The sequence below is a fragment of the Phacochoerus africanus genome, chromosome 16, assembly GCF_016906955.1.
Source record: "Phacochoerus africanus isolate WHEZ1 chromosome 16, ROS_Pafr_v1, whole genome shotgun sequence".
Taxonomy (NCBI): Eukaryota; Metazoa; Chordata; class Mammalia; order Artiodactyla; family Suidae; genus Phacochoerus; species Phacochoerus africanus.
Genome location: NC_062559.1, coordinates 10,944,829 through 10,965,285, shown reverse-complemented (window position 1 = coordinate 10,965,285; position 20,457 = coordinate 10,944,829). Strand labels below are relative to the sequence as shown.

General features: G+C 44.3%; 1 protein-coding gene across 3 annotated transcripts in view; it reads right to left on the bottom strand.

The window, feature by feature from the left end:
- SVOPL (SVOP like) overlaps window positions 1-20,220 on the bottom strand; it is a 74,593-nt gene extending 54,373 nt beyond the window's left edge. The window contains exons 1-6 of one of the 3 annotated variants that reach the window (XM_047763330.1): window positions 20,178-20,220; window positions 12,486-12,600; window positions 12,233-12,324; window positions 7,613-7,711; window positions 4,741-4,812; window positions 1,740-1,864 (exon numbers count right to left, since the gene is read on the bottom strand). In XM_047763330.1, the coding sequence (XP_047619286.1) occupies window positions 1,740-1,864; window positions 4,741-4,812; window positions 7,613-7,711; window positions 12,233-12,324; window positions 12,486-12,567 (470 nt within the window). In that variant the 5' untranslated portion in view covers window positions 12,568-12,600; window positions 20,178-20,220. Of the gene's footprint in view, window positions 1-1,739; window positions 1,865-4,740; window positions 4,813-7,505; window positions 7,712-12,232; window positions 12,325-12,485; window positions 12,601-20,124 lie in introns of those variants that run through there. The other 2 variants (XM_047763329.1, XM_047763331.1) reach the window with 2 other exon arrangements.
- Window positions 20,221-20,457: the final 237 nt, after the last annotated feature.

The following is a 20,457-nucleotide window of genomic DNA, read 5'->3' as shown; positions in this document are numbered from 1 at the left end:
GCCTCGATCAGTGGGTTAAGGATCTGGCATTGCTGTGAGCTGTGGTGTAGCTTGCACATGCAACTCAGATCCTGTGTTGCTGTGGCTGTGGCGTAGGATGGCGACTGTAGCTCCGACTCGACCCTCAGCTGGGAACTTGCATATGTGGCATGTGCAGCCCTAAAAAGAAAAGAAAAAAAAAAAAAAAGAGATATTGAGTGGTAAAAAAAAAAAAAGAAAGTTTTTCCTACACAATCATACACCAGTATATAATTATTAACCCATATAAGAGAATAAAAAATAAGCTTCTAAGTGCTCTTCTGTTTACATTTTTATTCCCAAAGTTATTTTAAACCTTCTACCATTTATGAGGTCTTAGCTTTATTTCTTTTGCCAAGAGAAACACCGGCAAACTGTTTTTTGAAAAACAAAATGTTTTTTGAAAAACAAAATGTTTTTTGAAAAAAACGCTTTTCCCAATTCCCTTTTCTAAAGGGAAATGAAAATACACTCAAGAGGAGTTCCTGTTATGGCACGGTGGAAACAAACTCAACTGGCATCCATGAAGACACAGGTTCGATTCCTGGCCTTGCTCAGGGGGTTAAGGATCCGGGATTGCCTCAAGCTATGATGTAGGTCATAGACACAGCTCAGATCCCAAGATGTGGCTGTGGTTAGGACGGCAAGTGTAGCTCTGATTCGATCCCTAGCCTGGGAACTTCCATATGCTGCAGGTGCGGCCCTAAAAAAATAATAATCATAAAATAAAATATACTCAAGAGAAGGTAAATAGTTTCTCCAACTAATGATGACAGTCAAAGCACAGGTTCCTAATTAAGCACATATTAATGTTGTGAATAAAAGAAAAATGGACTTATATTCCATTCATGTTCTAATTGTTCTTCTCCATTGTGGTTCTTAACCAGGGTTTGGAGTTTTAAAACATTTATTGGGCTGCTTCCTAAGGGATGTTTCAAATTCTAACTTCTACTCCTTTGGGCACCAAAGCTTAACTTATGCCCCAGGGAAGAACAGTTATTCCCCCTGACACATTAGGGTAATATTTAGGCGTTTTGACATTTCCTAATATATTCTAAGGGCAACTTGCTTCAAGTCACCCAGGAGAGACTAGTTCGAGGGCCCTTGTTAATTTAAGGGAGGCTGAAAATTGAGCAAAGCAAGGTTCATGCTGCTGCACAATGAAATATTACACCCTTATCTGTGAGCAGAAAAAGATAAGCAGCAGCAAGGCTATATCAACAGTGTCACCCACTTTGCAAATTCACTTTGCCACAGTCTTAAGTTACAGGGCAAGGGCCCTTTAAAATGGTTATTCCTGAATGTCATAGGGGCTCGTGGTCAAACTAAACTCTTCCAGAAATTCTCAAGAAATGAATGGATTGCGTTAGGTTGACGTTGTTTTATACCCACCTCACATGGCACTTTTTGTTAGCATTTAGTCTAATAAAACACTACTGATCCAAAAAATGCTGATCAGCCTGAGGAACGGAGAGATTAACACATGCTCAGGCCAGCACCCTGCTAGCCTCACCATCCAACATTGTGCTGATGAGCAAAGAGTTCCTAACAGAATAAACAGCCATCATTGGGGGTGGGGTGGGGGGAGTGGCCAGGAAAGCAGCTCAAAAATGCATTCGATACACTTGCAACTTACTGATGCTCTTAGCCCACTAACTACAGGCCATGTGTGTGTGAGTGCCCACACATCTCCCTCGGGGTTCCTGGAAGTAAAGTCTCACCCCTGTGCATGGCCAGACACGCCACAGCCCACCATTGTCCGCAGGAAGACGAACCAGATGTACGAGGGTGAGAAAGAGGTCAGCAAGGAGAAGTAGGCGCCCCACAGGAACGAGATGAACAAAATCTGAATAATGAAAAGAGACGTGAATGGGACCTGCCCCCCCCTGGAAGGCTGGGGGAGAAAACCTATCTTCTGAGGGTGACTTTTCATTCCATCCAGATGCTCGCTTCTCTGTGGAGCTAGTCTTTAGGGAGCTCCCTGAGCTCTTACAATCATCAGACAATACGATCCCTATGATTTCATTATTTGAAAGCCCAGATGTTCCAAGTTTAAACCAGAATTCCCCCACGGCATCCACTCTCACAGGTGCAGGAACCTGAACTTGTAAGTTACACTGCAAAACCTTGTCCCACCCGGACACGAACAGGATTGTCAGGAGCACGACAACCCACTGTGTGGGAATGAGCATAAGGAGACAATTTAAGCGATGTGCTTTTTCTCTAATTGTAAAACTAATACAAAAGCTTCTAGTAGAAAATATGGAAAGAAGAAAAAGAAGTAAAAACCTTAAGTCACTTTTGATTCTCCTGCCCAGAGAAAATACTATTAACACAGTTTTATCCTATTTTCACTCCTCATAGAGGAAAACATATTGTTCTTTTTTCTTTTTAGGGCCACACCCACAGCACATATAGGCTCCCAGGCTAGGGGTCCCATCAGAGCTACAGCTGCCGGTCTACACCGAAGCCACAGCAATGTCAGATCCAAGCCATGTCTGCGACCTACATCACAGCTCACGGCAACGCCAGATCCTTAACCCCCTGAGGGAGGCTAGGGATTGAACCCAAAACCTCCTGGTTCGTAGTTGGATCTGTTTCCACTGCACTATGACGGGAATTCCAACATATTCTTAATAGCTACAAAATATTCCAGTGGAAAGACATTTATGTAATATAATGCATAAACCTTTCCCTTATGGATGAATTTTGTTTCTGCTTTTGTTTTGCTTTTTTTTGTTTTTGTTTTTGTTTTGCTTTTTAGGGCTGCGCCTGAAGCATATGGAAGTTCCCAGGCTAGGGGTGGAATTGGAGCTGCATCTGCCAGCCTACATCACAGCCACAGCAACTCGGGATCCAAGCTGCGTCTGTAAACTATAGCACAGCTCACAGGAACACTGGATCCCCTCACCACATTGAGGCCAGGGATCGAACCCACATCCTCATGGATACTAGCTGGATTCGTTTTCACGGCACTACAGCAGGAACTCCCACATTTTCTATGAAAATCAGCTGTGACAATGTCTGTACCTAAATCATTGTGGTTCTCTGATGATCAAAACAGTCAAGATTTCTGGAAGGCAAATCATTCGATACGGAGAATGGATATTCTCAAAGGTTCTTGGTTTACGCTGCCAACTTGGTGATCAGAAAACTATACCAATTGAATGGGAGGGTGTCTAGACCCTGGCAGTTTTAAGAAAAAGATATCTTTCTTATGGGTTTGATGTTTAATATGGCTCTGATAGCGGAAAAAAATCTTGCTGTGTAATTTTGCTTCTGATAACCCATGTGACTGAGAGTTTTTTCAAGGTTTCTGGACCGTTTTTCATAAAATGCCTTTTCGTGCTCTCTACATTTTTGAAGTATTTGTGTTTTCATGTTAATGTAGAAGAATCTATGATATTTATTTTATGCACTTCAAAACAAACGTCTGAGCCGATTAAAGCTTTCCTGTGGGACTTCTTTTGTCTCTATGCCTAGAGAGGGCTTCCCCACCAGAAATCAGACAAGAAGAGAAGGGAGACCTGGGTTTGTCGTCACAAGACATAACTTAATGTCGTGATGTTGCATCTCACTCTGCGTGTGACATCGAGCAAGTGGATTATTTTCAAGACTATACCTAAATGTGGGGGGAGTGGGCTGGACTGGGGGTTTGAGGTTGCAAACTATTATGTTTAAAATAAACAACAAGGTCTTACTGTATAGCACAGAGAACTATATCCAATCTCCTGGCATAGACCATGATGGAAAAAAATATTTAAAAAGAATGTATATACATGTACAATTGAGTCACCTTGCTGTACAGCAGAAATTGGCACATTGTACATCAACGATAATTTTCAAAAAGACGAAAAATTTCCTATATTATGTTGGAATAATTGACTCTCTGTCGGGGATAAAAAAACTCATACAGGAGTTCCCATCATGGTTCAGTGGTAATGAACCTGACTGGTATCCATGGTCTTGCTCAGTGGGTTAACGATCCAGCATTGCCGTGAGCTGTGGTGTAGGTCACAGATGTGGCTCAGATATGGCATTGCTGTGGCTGAGGTGGATGCTGGCAGCCACAGCTCCAATTCAACCCCTAGCCTGGGAACTTCCATATGCCACAGGTGTGGCCTAAAAAGACACACACACACACACACACACACACACACACACATACACAAAGACTCATAATTCAGCTATACACAGAAATACATTTCATATAGGTTAGAAGTTTAAAAAAAAAAAACCCCAAAAACTGTAGCCTAAGTACCACTTGGGTAAGTATAGCTTGTCTCTAAGCTAGAGAACTCTTCCCCACCAGCAATCAGACAAGAGGAGAAGGGAGACCTGGGTTTGTCATCACAAGGCATAGGTTTATGTCGTGATGTTGCATCTCAGCACATGTGTGACATTGAGCAAGCGGCTAAGCTATACTTGGGGGAATGTGCACCTGCTTATGTTACACATGCAGAGCCCCACATTGTCTCTGCTATACCTAACGATGCCCATCCATTAGCCACACACTGGCCTAGGGGGACCAGCCATGGGGACAGAGACCTCAGGGATAGATGAGACAGCAAGAAGACGAGCCAAGAATTCAGGCACGAGATGTCAGAGGAGGGGGTTTCTGTACTTTCCAACTTGGGTACTGATTGAGAAATAGCCGTGGTGACATCACCACAAATAGATACACAAAAGAAAATTCCACATTATCCTTCAAAGCCAACCTACCTTCCAGCGGCCGTATCTGTCAGCCAAGAGACCAAAGAAGATGCTGAATACCATGTAGCCGAAAAACACCATCTGGGGAGCGGGGCAAGAAGAAATTATCCTCTAAGCAGCTTTTTTATAATATGTCCTCTAACTGCATTAAGCATTCATCCATCCTAACTAAAAGAAGGCTGGAGAGGTGCAAGGGTTAGTGGTTGAAGGACAGGCTTTTACAAAGCTCTCCTCGGAGTTCCCGTGGTGGCGCAGCAGGAACGAGTCCAACTAGTATCCATGAGGATGCGGGTTCGATCCCTGGCCTCGCTCAGTGGGTTAAGGATCCAGTGTTGCTGCAAGCCACAGCATAGGTTGCAGACAGGGCTCAGGTCCTGCTTGGACTCGACATTGCTGTGGCTGTGGCTCTGGCCAGAATCAACAGCTTGGATTCAACCCCTAAACTGGGAACTTCCATATACCATGGGTATGGCCCTAAAAAGGAAAAAAAAAAAAAAAAGAGAGAAAGCCTCTCTCCTGACTCCTATGTGACATGTTCAGGACTTGAGAGGTTGATGGATCCCACATCTGGGGTCACTGACACCAGGTGGAAACAGGGGTCTGAGGAGCAGGTAAGTGCTTTGCCTCTGATCAGGTGCTCAGATGTGTAATGGAGAATTTCTATTTTAATAAGAAAACCCCCAAACTCTATTCACTCATGCTCTGCCTTATTCCTCACATAGGTTGAGACTTCTGGAAATAGTCTTCCTTTATTAGCAGGAAACCTAACTTTCAACAAACACCAAACCAACAATTTATTTAGAAACATCCTTCATCACTAAAAGAAACTTACTTCCATTCTTTTCTTTCTTTTTTTTTTTTTTTGTCTTTTTGCCCTTTCTTGGGCCGCTCCCGCGGCATATGGAGGTTCCCAGGCTAGGGGTCGAATCGGAGCTACAGCTGCGTGTCTGCAACCTACACCACAGCTCACGGCAACGCCGGATCGTTAACCCACTGAGCAAGGGCAGGGATCGAACCCACACCCTCATGGTTCCTAGTCGGATTCGTTAACCACTGCGCCACGACGGGAACTCCCTACTTCCTTTCTTTACTTATTTTCACAATAGCTTTTCCTACCCTGATAAAAATCCAAGAACTGGGTATTATACCAGCAGTTTAACTCAGCTTGAGCTGTAATCTTATGTCCACGCCTTTAAGGGACTTTTTTTATGCCATCAGCAGCTGCAGGCTTCACTTATTTTCCTTTCTAGGAAGATTGCTTCAAAGGAAAGGTGTTTCTTGGCATTTCTAACACTTTTTCAATGAAAAAGCTCTGTTTCTCTCTGCTGCCGGCTTTGCTTTTTCTTTTTCTCCCCTACTCTTTATAAGGAAGACTCAAAAGCATTTCTTCTATGGGGAACTATTTAAAAAATCATATCAATACTTGAACAACAAAAGCTGTATGTTTCCTCTGTGCACTGTTCTCTTTAGGATAGAATTGGAGGAGAGAAAATCCAGTGTTTTCTAAATGCCAAGCCTGGGACAGATGCCACACCATAATGAACTCTAGCCAGTCCTCAGCAAAATAGTAAAAATAAGGACAATGGGACACATTTTGCATATATCCAAATTTATTAACTATGAAAGGCTCTTTTTATTCTGGACTAATTTTCTTTCTGATTATTGGTATTAACATGCCCTTATAATAGTAATAATAATAATATAATTAAGTGGAAGTAATAATTATAGTAATGATTTATTATATTATTAATTATAATAATTATTAGTATTACCATAATATTATAGTATTATTATTATTATTATTGCATTTTAGGGCTGCACCTGCAGCATATGGAAGTTCCCAGGCTAGAGGTCAAAGCAGAGCTGTAGCTGCTGGCCTACACCACAGCCACAGTGACGTCGGATCAAAGCTATGTCTGCCACCTACACCACAGCTCACGGCAACACTGGATCCTTAACCCACTGAGTGAGGCCAAGGATCGAACCCACAGCCTCATGGCTACTAGTCACTGAGCCATGACGGCAACTCCTGGAAGCTGTACTTTTAAGGTTCATTCATCCTGACTATGATGTCAGTGATGAGTTTAGGTAAAACTGATTTTGTTACACAAAATGATCATTTGAAATACCATCTTACATGTTTGTGCCAGCTATTGTTTGCTTGGAGGGCTTATGCACTTTGGCCCAAGTTGGGGCGCCATGACCTGCAGTGGTCTAACCCACACGGGCTCAGTTATGCTCTAGCCACCCCCCAGCCCCATCTCTTCAAGCCTGCCTCCCATTGCACCTTCTCCCTCATTTTCTATTAAAGCAACGTGCAACTGTTTGTGTTCCTTCCATCATACACGTGCAGGTGAGCACACACACACACAGTCTGCTGGCAATTAATTGGTGCTGAATAAATACCTCTTGAAAGGATGATGAATGACAACCTTAAATCCACTTTGTAGGAAATTTTGGCATCAAATTCATAAGGCTATTCATAATGGTCTTTGAGAACAATTTAATGTGCAGCACATACAATTCATTGAGGGTCATTTGGTGACTGGTCAGGTCACTACGGCCCAAGTGAGTAGCCTCTTAGCGATCTGATTTGAGCCATAACTAACCCATGGCTAAGGGTCATTTTCTCTGTTTTATATTCATCTCTTCCGGGCTCTCACTAGGGTCTGAAAAATAAGCAGTTCAAGGCTCTGCTCCCCAGAGGAAAAGGGAGATTGGCCTCAGAGGCTAGTGTGGACCTGCCAGTGCGTGAGCGTGGGAAGCCAACACACCAAGGGGTGAGGGATTCTGTGACTCTCAGCCCTGCAGGCCCGGGGAGGGGAGCAGAAGCCCTGGGTCCTCAGCCGGTTCATTCTCAGCACAGGAAGCAGGCACTCACTGTGGTCACTAATGCCACCTGCCAGTTCTCCAGCTGCCATTCACAGCGGATGACGGGAGACACAACCGCTATTAACATGATCTCCATGGCCTCGGCAACCTTAAAGAAGAGGAAGGGACACAGCATGTTGAAGGGCTGGCTTATCGTCGCTTCTTCCCAAGCCTGCCTGTCCATCATCTTTCTAGACATAAGCTCCTCCTGCCCCACCTCCACTTAGGCAGTACCTATTACGTACCCACTCGGCCCTGCTAATCGGGTAATGAAGTACAGAAGAACTTTCGCTTTTGCGGATGTCATATTCGCAGTTTGAATAATCCGAGAAGGTCCCTTAAGACTTATGATGCTGCTGATCCATGGTTTTGCATTTTAACACCCTGAAAGCTTTGTGTGGAGATCTATCACTTAGCTGGCAGGTGACCCAAGCTAACCACCAGCATCCACATCGACCCGGCATTACTGTTTTGTTTTGTTTTTAGTTTTTTTTATTATAGCTGATTTACAATGTTCTGTCAATTTCTGCTGTACAGCAAAGTGACCCAGTTATACATGTATATACATTCTTCTTTTCTCATTATCCTCCATCATGTTCCACCGCAAGTGATTAGATATCGTTCCCTGTGCCAGCATTACTGTTTTATACTCATCCTTGTCAAGATCTCAGGGCTGCCCCTTGCAAATGGATCTTTGAAATAGTCCCTGATTTCAAGAAGCTGGGATGGGGAGGCAAGATTCCTGAAAGCTAGAAAACAAGCAATGAGTACAAACCAATTTGAGTTCATCATCAGGAAAGAACAACTATTTAGCAAAATTAGTGTAAGATGTGCTACTAAATATCCACATTTTCTATGGGAAGAAATTTCATCTTCTGTCCAAATCTTGTGATTCTCTGCAGGATGAGTTCCTCTCTCGGGGAAAGGAAGACGTAGATGCTAGAAAAGAAAGAGTAAATAGAAACAGATGATAGAAATTCAGTGGAGAAAAGTGAACAAGGAAGATGCAAAGCTGATTCTGAGGTTTTGTGCCTGGAGGAAGAGATGAACAGTGGCGTCACTGACAGGGACCAAAGGAGGGAAAAGGGGGCGTCAAAGGGGGAAAGAGGAATTTGTTTGGGACACATTCTGCGAGAGCAATAGGACATCTGTATGGATTGTTCGTTATGATACCATTTTTACTTATATAAGTGAAGGTGTGGGATGAAAAAGGCCTGGCTCCTGTTAGCTAGTATATGGGAATTTGAAGTATATCACCATGGCTTGTCTCCCCTTGGGGAGTATTATAGTCATGTTTAGAATTCAAATAGCTGGAATGTTTTAGTCCAAAAAGTATCATGAATAAGAGACAGCATGATGATCTCAGAAGGATGTTTGAGGTATTAAACTTATTCAGTAATAGAGAGCAGTGGGGTCCATATTAATCAGGACTCCACTCCTTCCAAAGATCTTAGGAGAAAAGAAGCTAAGAAGGAGTGAGATTCTGAGCCTCTCCAACATCACAGCCTTAAGGGAGAGGCTCAGCCAGAAGCCAGGAATGGGCACAGAGGAGCATCACTGTAAGAAAAGATCTTAGAAGACCTTAGAGAAATCCAGGACCTAGGAGTCCTTGTCATGGAGCATAGACAAGAGATTACTGTGTCGCCAAGATGCTATCACACACAGCCCAGACACAGAGGGCTCTGAAGTCCAACTACCACTCCAACCACCTCTAAACAAGGGCCTGAACAGGCTGTGGCTGGGAGGAGCCATGTGCCTATTCTGACGAGAAGGTCCTCGTCCACAAAGCAGCCCCTCCTAAAACCAGGAGAAGGAGTTGGTCACCACGACCAAATGAACAGTTCTCTTTTCCTCTGTGTGTGTGTGTGAGATGGGGACAGGGAGGCCTGGTAAACAGCTCTTCCTGGCTGGTGGGCTGAGAAGAATCAAAGCAGCCTATAAAATGCTTAAAGATGAGGAGTTCCCATCACGGCTCCGTGGTTAACAAATCTGACTAGGAACCATGTGGTTGCGGGTTCGATCCCTGGCCTCGCTTAGTGGGTTAAGGATCTGGAGTTGCCGTGAGCTGTGGTGTAGGTCGCAGACGCACCTTGGATTTGGCGTAGGTTACAGATAAGGTTTGGGTCCTGCATTGCTGTGGCTATGGTATAGGCCAGCAGCTATAGGTCCGATTAGACCCCTAGCCTGGGAACCTCCATATGCCTCAGGTGCAGCCCTAGAAAAGACAAAAAGAAAAAAAAATGTATAAAGATGGGAAGCCACTTTGCAACAACATCAAGTGTAAATGTGCAAGAGGCATACAGTCTCCATGGATGTGGCTCTGGAAACCAATATCCAGAGGTTACCTCTATAAAGGCGGTAAATAGCCTTTGGAAAAGGGATCCAATAGCACCGTCTTTTTAATGCTGATCACACCCAATAGGGATATGCTTCCTTCATGTGGATCGTTTGGTTGATTTGGGGAGGCACATCTTTTCTACCTTTTCTTTTCACTTGCCAGAGGGCCATTCTTAAGGAAAGACAGGATTCCCAACACATGTGAAGGGGAAGATGCAGAGGGTTTCTAACACTGTTTAAGCTGAGGGCCGTGACATGAGCCATACTAGAGACCAAACATGCAAAGGAGAAGCGGAGACGTTCTGGCTGATAGTAGCCTTGATGATAAAATCCGACTTCATCCCTGCGGGTCCCTTGAAATATGGAATCTTAAAAATGTGGAGCCTAGATGAGACCTTACTTTATAGATAAAGGAATGTTCTATACTGTACGATTGGTTATAACAAGAGAAGGACTAAGACATGGCTTGCCTTTTTCTCTACACTCGACGGCATCCTAAGAGTGTAGGGCTTTCGAGAGAGGCATCAGAGCCAGCCAGGTGCTACCTCCAGCTCGCTCTTTCTCTTAAACCATTTAGCTGAGCAGTGAGGGTCAGGGCTCTATAGTGGTCACTCACGGTCTCCTTAGTTGTCTTTTTGTTGTTGTTGTCTTTTTAGGGCCACACTTGCAGCATACGGAGGTTCCCAGGCTAGGGGTCAAATCAGAGCTACAGCTGCCGGCCTACAACACAGTCACAGCAACACCAGATCCGAGCCACGTCTGTGACCTACACCACAGCTCACAGCAACGCAGGATCCTTAACCCATGAGTGAGGTCGGGGATGGAACTCAAATCCTCATGGATCCCAGGTAGGTTTGCTGCCACCGAGCCACTGTGGGAACTCCCTCCTTAGTTGTCTGTCTCTCCCTCTCTAAGCCATTGCTGTGCTGACCACTCGTCTTGGATTTTTCCTTCTGTCTCATTATCTCCAACATCATGCGTCTCAATATGGGGCTCTTAACATAGTCCCGCTCCACTGAAAAAGCAGCGGTTTTGTAGTTCCTCCCACTGTTTGAGAAAGCCCCGGAGCTGTGCTGTCACTTTCCTTTTTTCAAAATAGCAGATGGTAGATAACAAACCTTCATAGGTGCCACTTAAAGGACCTGGGAATCTGTAATTACGACAGGTGTCCAGGCAATTCTGATGCACAAAATGTTTGAGAACATGTATCTCTAATTTGAGTTGGAACAACGCCATAGCTGTCTGCTCTCTTCCCAGTGTCTCAGTGTAAACCTTTTTTCTTTAAAAAAGGGTATTGGGAGTTCCCGTTGTGGCGCAGTGGTTAACGAATCCGACTAGGAACCATGAGGTTGCAGGTTCGGTCCCTGCCCTTGCTCAGTGGGTTAACGATCCGGCATTGCCGTGAGCTGTGGTGTAGGTTGCAGACGCGGCTCGGATCCCGCGTTGCTGTGGCTCTGGCGTAGGCCGGTGGCTACAGCTCCGATTCAACCCCTAGCCTGGGAACCTCCATATGCCGTGGGAGCGGCCCAAGAAATAGCAACAACAACAACAACAACAAGACAAAAAAAAAGGGTATTGACAAATGAACTTATTTACAAAACAGACACAGACTTACAGTTATAGAAAACAAACTTAATGGTTACCCAAGGGGAAAGGGGGAAGGATAAATTATGAGTGTGGGATTAGCAGATACGTACAACTCTATATGAAACAGATAAACCATATTCAGTATCTTGTAATAACCTATAATGGAAAAGAATCATTTTCCTGTGCACCTGAAACTAACACAACATTGTAAATCAACTATGCTTCAATTTTTTTCTTTTTAGGGCTGCATATGCGGCATATGGAGATTCCAAGGCTAGGGGTCGAATTGGAGCTGCAACTGCCAGCCTCCACCACAGCCACAGCAACACAGGATCCAGAACCCACCAAGAGAAGCCAGGGGTCGAACCCATATCCTCACGGAGACTAGTCAGATTCGTACCACTGAACCATAATGGGAACTCCTATGCTGCAATTTTTAAAAAAAGACTCAGTGTCAGATTCAGCAGAGACTACAAATGAAATAGCAAAAAAAAAAAAAAAGTATTGAATTCCTAGAACATAGAACACATACAGATATTCCTTTGCTCATAGACAAACATCTGCCAAAGGTGGAAGAGAATTATTTTTGGATGATTCACACACAGGGCTCCTGGTCCCTCACATCCCTCCCCGAATGGACAGCCCCAAGCTGGAGGTGGGGGAAGACGCTCCATGTCCAACAGTGAACTTAGCTTTGGAGACTCACCCCCGTGCTGCCCATGATCAGAAACAGCGCAATGTGGAAACGTCCAAATCCGATGGTCTCCACGGCATCTTCCACAGTGAAGGTCTTTGTCTCTAACAAGGAAAGTCAAGGTGAAGGGAACAGCCTCTTGGGGAAGGGAATGTGCGTGAATTACTGCTCCCCCTGGAGGATGTTGGAAACCAACTGGTTATTATAAGGGGAGGGGGCAATTAAAGAGTAGCTTGAGGACCAGAGGCTTCTACGATCCTCTTACCTCTTGGCTGTGGCGCGGGGGCCCCCCGGCTCAGCTCCCGAAGGCTAATGACGGTCACCGGCTCCGGCCGCTTGGATGCCATCTCTTCAATGGGTTCAGTTCCCCACACGGAGTCCTTGCCGGAAACAGGATGGAGAGGAATTGAGTGCACAGTCTCCTTTAATCGTCACAGAAAACCAGCGAAGTAGGTGTTATCATTTATCACCATGTTACATATGAAGATCGTGAAACACGGAGAAGTGAAATCATGGCCAAATGAGAGACCTGAGCGCCGGGGGCTGCTAAGCAATCTGGAGTCGGGGGCCAGGGGCGCTCTTGATTGTTTATCCACCGGGATCCTCTCCCTGGGAGTGGAGCTGGGCTTTGCTACCGAAAAATAATCACAACAGCCCGTACCTGACATCTCCATAGCTCCGGTGGTTTACAGTGCAACCGTGTGTTACAGCGTGTTTTCTCAGGTATTATTTTCATTTAATTCTGACAAAAACGCCTGGAGCATGTCCTTTTATTCCCCTCCCCCGCTTTGGGTATTTAATCTTAAAAAAAAAAATCTTAACCCTAAAAATCAAAAGAAAAATAAAACGAAGCTGAAGTTAGTGAAACATTTTTTCAAATGACTTTATGACACAGTGATTTAACTCTATATTCCCAGTGGGAGAAACAGAAATTCTAATCTGTTCTCAGTAATTATACTGTTAGTAATAAAGTTGGTATCATTAGTTTGATACTAGTACATATTGTAGGATAAAGCAATTGTGTTACTATAAGATTTTTAATGTCAGAGGAAAAAAGATATGAAAATGAAAGAACTAGGTCAAAACTTTATATCCTAATTTTGAACTGGAAATATCAATATTAATTCATTTGGTATTATATGTATAGAAGAATGGCTGCAAAGAATTGAAATGCAGTAAAGATATTAAAAATCCTTGTTCATAGGATTACTAAAAGGATAGTCTCATGATCATCTTTGGAGAATACTAATATTCTTCTGAAAACTAGTAAATATCTTGCCTCTCTTATACAGGTTGTCTGTATTTCAGGGCAGCCACACAGTTGGTGAAAGAAGAGAATCCTTTAATCTCAGCTAAAACATGCAGAAAGAAGGATGGAATTAAATTATGACTGTGCAACTTCTAACAAAATAAAGGATCTAGACGAGGATCATCCACGGCTGAGAAATTTCTCAGTGAGAGGTTAATGGGGGACTCCACTCAGATGGATAGGGCTGATAACACCTGAACCTGCTGACAAGTGGCTCCTCCCACCGCTGAACAAGAGATGATCAGATGTGATTGGCTCCTGGTGCCATGCACTAGGAAGGACCCACACAACCCACACAACTCATAAAGAGTAAGTGAACATGAGTCTGATCAAGCCTCAAGCTCCAACTACCCGTTTATACAGGGAATGAAGACGCATGTCAAACAACACCACGTGGACGCAAGAAGAGACATTCAGACTGCTCTACAGTTAATCCCCCAACTGCCTCAAGGAGCAAATGGCAAGAAAAAGAGATGAAAGGAAAAGCTGTGGTCTAACAGAGGAGACAAGCCAACCAAATAAACACATTGATTTGTTTAGATCCTCATTCAAACAAACCCACTGTAAAACAAGAAGAAAGGGGCTGATTTGAAAAAGATGATACAAAATTCAGGGGAATGTAAGCATGTTCGGAAGTCTGATGACACTGAGGGAATTACTGCTGACAGCACCAGGTGTGACAATGATACCATGTCTACGGTAGAAAAAATCCTTATCTTTTAGAGGTTCATGCTGAAATATTTACAGAAGACATTGAATGTCCGGGATGTGTTTCAGAATAATTCAATGGTGGGGTGGGAATAGGGTGCAGAAGGAGGACATGGGTATGTAGATGATGAATGAAGAATGGCCATATACATTGGCACAACCCTGTGAATCAACTATACTTAATTTTTTAAAGTTTGGATTAAATTTTTTTTAAAAAGAATGTCCATATAGCAAATATTACTGAAGGAGGCTAGGGGTTACATTGGGGTTTCTTTGACTAGCCTCTGCTTTTGAAGATGTGTAATATTTTTCAAAATAAATACTTCAAGGAGTTCCCTGGTGGCCCAGCGGGTTAAGGATCCTGCACTGTCACTGATGCTGTGGTTACTGCTGTGGCACATGTTCGATTCCTGGCCCAGGAACCTGCACCTGCTTCGGGCAGAGCTGATAAAGAAATAGTTCAAAATGTGAGGTTCTGAGATGGTTAAATAACTTTTCCTATGTCAAGCCACCAGTAAGCAGAAGAATCAGAACTCAAAGATCCCTCTCCCCAGAACTTAGGGGTAGCCGAGGCACAGTTGCACAGCAGCATCAAGATCATTAAGGTTTGCTGGAGTTCCCATCGTGGCTCAGTGGTTAACGAATCCGACTAGGAACCATGAGGTTGCGGGTTCGATCCCTGGCCTGGCTCAGCGGGTTAAGGATCCGGTGTTCCCGTGAGCTGTGGTGTAGGTTGCAGATGCAGCTCGGATCCCACATTGCTGTGGCTGTGGTGTAGGCCAGTGGCTACAGCTGCAATTCGACCCCTAGCCTGGGAACTTCCACATGCTGAGGGAGCAGCCCAAGAAATGGCAAAAAAAAAAAAAAAATCATCAAGGTTTGTTGAGTGCTGCTCTGTATCTCGTTGGGTGGGCTCCCGGGGAGACTTTGCAGGAACGTTTAAGGCATCGCCTGCCCTAAGGAGTTTTTAATCTAGCTGGAGACACTAATGATACACATAAAAACCACTATATTGTAAAGTAGAGATTATTCGTCTTCTTAAAACACTGTCACAGAGACACGAACGTTCCCAGAGGGGAGAGAAATCAATAATGCTCAGAAATCAGTCCATGCAATCCTCTCTCCCAAGGGAGACCATGAGAAGTACAAAAAGCTGTTATTTTCCCAGAGTGGAAAAAGTAAAAAATAATTGGTCTTTCGGCCCATCTGAGAGCCCGAAAGTCACGAAGACAGACCGTTCGAGAAATGCCTACTTCTCCCTTTCCAGACAGTGTCCAAATGCCCTTTGGAGGGGTGTTTTTTTATCTGGTAACTTTTGAAATAGTTACGAGAAAGATCATCTTTATTTTATTATAAAGAGGACTTCAGGACACATTGAAAATTGGCTATGACTGAATATCATGTTTCTAGATGAGCTGAACCAACACGGATGGAACTTAATCAAAATAGGACAACGAGATCCTTCCGTGAGAATTCGGTGGTGGTAATGGTGGCACAGCCTTATAACTATACTAAAAATCAATGAATTATGCTCTCTAAACTGGTGAATTTTATGGAATGTAAATGATAGCATTTTTTTCCCCCTGAAGAACAGTCATGCAAATCACGGCAGCCGTCTTAAAAACCAAAAGAGATTCCGGCCATGTACAGTGTTAGAGAAGAAAACAATTTCTTTTGGTGGGAAAATAATGTTTTAAAAACCCAGTAAGTTCATCTCAAGTTCAGTTACAGCCAAAATGCTTCACAGTAAATTCAATCTTCAGTCAACACTTAATCTCTTCTCCTGTTCAAGTTTTATGACTTCTCATAACAATCTAAACATGCTTTATAATTTTAACCATCACAAAGGCTTACGTTTTAGAGGAGTAATAAAACCATCTTCAGCAAATCTTCTTGCTAAAGGATTGCGTGGCAGGGAAGAAACCCAGGAAATCTGCCAGTTACTACTGAGCAGACAGGATTTAATTTGCTGTGTGTGTAGGTAGCTCCGTGGCTCATGAATATCATACAAACTCCCCTTCTTTTATCAGCGAAGAGAAGCGATTCATCGCAGAGGGCCTGGCAAAAGGTGTTAGGTCCAAGATAACGGCTTCACAGTCTCTCTTGAATGAAAGCCAATCACAGAAGTTCCGCTGCGGTGCAGTGGGTTAAGAATCCAACTACAGTGGTTGCTGCAGAGGTGCAGGTTCAATTCCACCCCCTCCACTCCCACCCCCCTCAGTGGGTGAAAAGATCTGGTGTTGCTGGTCCAAGAACCTCCAAATGCTATGGGTGCTGATCCCAGAAACAGAGAGTCACATGTGACAGTTCATCCTTTTTTTTTTTTTTTTTTTTTTTTTCCTGGCTGTGCCAGTGGCATGTGGAAGTTCCCATGCCGGGAATCAAACCTACACAACAGCAGTAACCAGAATCACAGTAGTGACAAATCCAGGTCCTCAACCCACTGAGCCACCAGGGAACTCCCATGGAGCACCACTATGAATCAGACAAGAAAATATAATGAAAAGGGTTCCTGCCCCCGGAGCGCTTACAGTCTAACGGGGAAGGAGGGCAGACATTCAGGTGGGAACCATGTGGTCCCAGGGGAGGCAGAGGTGGCTCTGGCAACATGAAGGTGACACTGTTCTGCCGGGTCCTGGGACCTAGTCACGCAAGTCCTAGAGGACTGAGACCTGCAGGAAGAGGAGGATTTGGCCAAGAGAAGAAGGCGAGGAAAGAATTACCTGGTAGATAGAATTGAGGATGCTCTTTCCTTTCTTCTTTCTTCTTTCTTTCAATTCCCTGCATTAGAGTTCCTACTGTGGCTCAGGAGTAACAAACCCGACTAGTAGTCATGAGGATGTGGGTTCCATCCCTGGCCTTGCTCAGTGGGTTAAGGATCCAGCGTTGTTGTGAGCTGTGGTGTAGGTCGCAGACATGGCTCGTGTCTGGTGTTGCTGTGGCTTGGATCCTCAGCATGGGAATTTCCATATGCTGCAGGTGCAGCTCTAAAAAAACAAAAAGAAAAAAGAATTCTCTGCATGGTTTGAATTTTTAGAAACGCTATTACTGTTACCATAAGAATTCTGTCTGGAAGTCCACAGGGAGCACAAAAGGCCCTGTTTGCTAGTGGTGGTGGTTGTACAGCATTGTGAAACTAAATTGTAAAACTTTTTTTTTGTCTTTTGTCTTTTTAAGGCCGCACCCACAGCATATGGAGGTTCCCAGGCTACAGATTGAATCGGAGCTACAGCTGCGGGTCTATACCACAGCCACAGCAAGGCCAGATCCGAGCCACATCTGTGACCTACACCACAGCTCATGGCAATGCCAGATCCTTAACCCACTGAGCAGGGCCTGGGATTGAACCCGTTTTCTCATGGATACTAGTTGGGTTCATTAACCACAGAGCCACGACGGGAACTCCATACATTGTAAAACTTAATGCCACTGAACTGTCCGCTTTAAAATCACTGCAAAGGTAAATTTTATGTTATGTGTGTTTTCTCACGATTTCAATTCAAAGAAACAAGAAAAACCATTGTATATGTAGTACGTGTCTATAATAGATACAAACCACAAATCATAAGAAGCTGATTAAGATCCAAATGGATTCATAGGCACATTAGGTGAACAGGCAACTCGCAAGAGGATATATAAATTACCAAAAAAAACCAAAAACAAAAAAAAACAAAGCAAAAACTGGCAACGTCTAGTGATAAAAATCTCTAGGTCTTATTTTATGCTTACAAAATAAAAATTGTGGGAAGGAAGAAGGAAGAAAGGAAGAAGGAAAGAGGAGGGAGGGGAGAAGGAGGGATGGAGGAGGGACAGAGGAAGGAGGGGGAGGAGGGGGATGAAGAGAGGGCACGAAGCAAGGAAGGGCAGAGGGAAGAGGAATTAGAGATGACGAGGGGGGGGAAGGGGGACGGAAGGGAGAGGAATGAGGGTGTAAGAGGGAGAGGGAGAAAAGGAAGTCAGCAGTCTTGGGGAGATGGAGGCTGAGATTCTTCTGTTTCCTCATCTGAAAATCAAAATAATACCAGCTACCCGCGGGAGAAATACTTTCTGCCTTCCTAGTAACAAGTGGTCCCTTGTGCTTTGCTGGTGGGGTGGCCACTGAGATACAGGTGGAAGTTTTTGTGAGGGGGTGGGGGGCTTCTAAGAAAGTCCTCTTTTGCCCCTCTATCTCCTCCCTGCATCATGGGGACGTGATGGCTGGTGCTTCAGCAGCCATTTTGGGCGGTGATACAAATGTGAAGATGCGGACAAAAAGAATGTATCAAGCCAAAGGTATTTGTTGCTAATACTCTGCTAACAGGAGAACACTCTGGGCTCAAATAAAAATTACCCAAATTTGGGAAATAAAAAGTTACTTGTCTTCTGCAGTAGATTAATTACATTTTAAGGGTGAACCTCAGCGGTGTTAGGAAAACCTCACATGTGCCACAGGCCTGTCAGAAAATAAGACCAAACAAATCTCTCCAGCCAGGTACGTAATACCGAGATCCACCCAACCCCATCACCTCGTACTTAAGAAAGGCACAAGAAAATGGGTCAGTTTCACTAAAAACACTCCCGTTGTTCTACCTGGCAGTATATTTTACAGAAAGGAAAACCTTGCCCACATGGCATGGCCTAGTTGGCTCAGGGGTGAGGTGTTGGTGCAGGTGGGTGCTGCTGGGCAAAAGAGCTGGCAGTTTGTGTGACTCCCGCCAACGCCACTCAGAGGAGCAAGCCTGTTTAATTTCACCGATTGTGGCATCAGTCTTGCCCTTGGAGATAGTCAAAGCTGGGTGTGCTCCCGGTGTCAGTGTTGTAAAAAACAAGTGTACAAACCACCAGTGACCAAGTCCTCATTTTGCCCTCGTAGGTTACACAGGGTCTTTAATGATGAGGTTCCTTCAGTGGGAACTTGCTGGGTGGGGGGCTCAGGGGTGCTGGTAGGGGATTTTTCAGGATTTTGGAATTCACGTCTGTGAATTATAAGGGGCCTGCATTCCAAGTCATTAAGAGGACACTCAAACACCAGCTCAAGGGTAACGCAGATATGGCGACTCTTCTCTATTTTCTTGAGTGTCGGCCAAAGATTCATTCAAAAAGTTTTCAGAAAGAGGATAAAATGTTTCAGAGATGGATATAAGCAATGTTACTAGGGCAGCACTTGTAATCTCAGCTTGAAATGGAACGTTGGAAAAGCTGAGAAGGCATCTTGTCTTCTTTGGGTCCCTAAGTCATTCTAAATCCCTTCTAATCCAGGAAGAAGATGGATGGATGGATGGATGGATGGGTGGATGCATGGTGGATGGATCGTCAGTCAGACCAATTCAAGAAATTAGAAACTAACATGGGGGAGAATATGCCACACCCCCACCATCATTCCTTAAAAACTGCAATAGGAAAGTAACTCATTGCCCACCTTCAAGGGGGATTTACTGTGAAAAACAAGAGCTCAGATGAAGTTCAAGTTTCCTTAAAACAAATTCTAAGGGACAGATAGACATCTTAATTTTATTTTATTTTTTGGCTGCCCTGAGGTATATGGAGTTCTCCAGCCAGGGATCAGATCCGAGCTGCAGTTGCAACCTAAACTGCAGCTGCAGCAATGCTGGATCCATAACCCACTGCGGCAGCCTGGGGATTGAATTTATGTCCCAGTGCACCCAAGATACCGCCAATCCCATTGAGCCACAATGGGAATGCCTGTAGAGCCTTTTAAAGCTGAATATGTGTGTGTGATGTAATTTGTTTTGCAAAATCATCAGTAAGAAGAGTGAAATTTTTATATTCCATTTGTGTTCTAAGACAGAGCTAATGGTCTAATCCTTCCACAAATATCCCCCACCCCTCCCGAGCACAGAAAAAATAAAAACCAATTCTATCTCTGTTGCCCGTTGGAGTTTCTTACCTCTGTATATTTTCTGGAGAGCTTTCCAGTTTCTGGCTCTGGAAACACCTTACCTGCCGCCACGTCTCATGCAGAGGTTGGACCCCCGACGGCCTCTTGGGGGCCTCTGGATTTACCCTCCGCACAAGCCTGGCTCCCAGGGCTTCTCCTCCCCTTTCAGCTCAGTTCTGTGAACAAGATTCTATTAGCAACAACCCTGCACCCTGGGCGAGTGAGTGGCACCCAAGTCACACCCCCTTCTCAGCAGCCCTTCACCCGATCCCTTTTTAAAGGGGAAATTACACCTGTCCTTGAGACAGAAAGAGGCTGCCAAACCTTGGAGGAAACTACCGC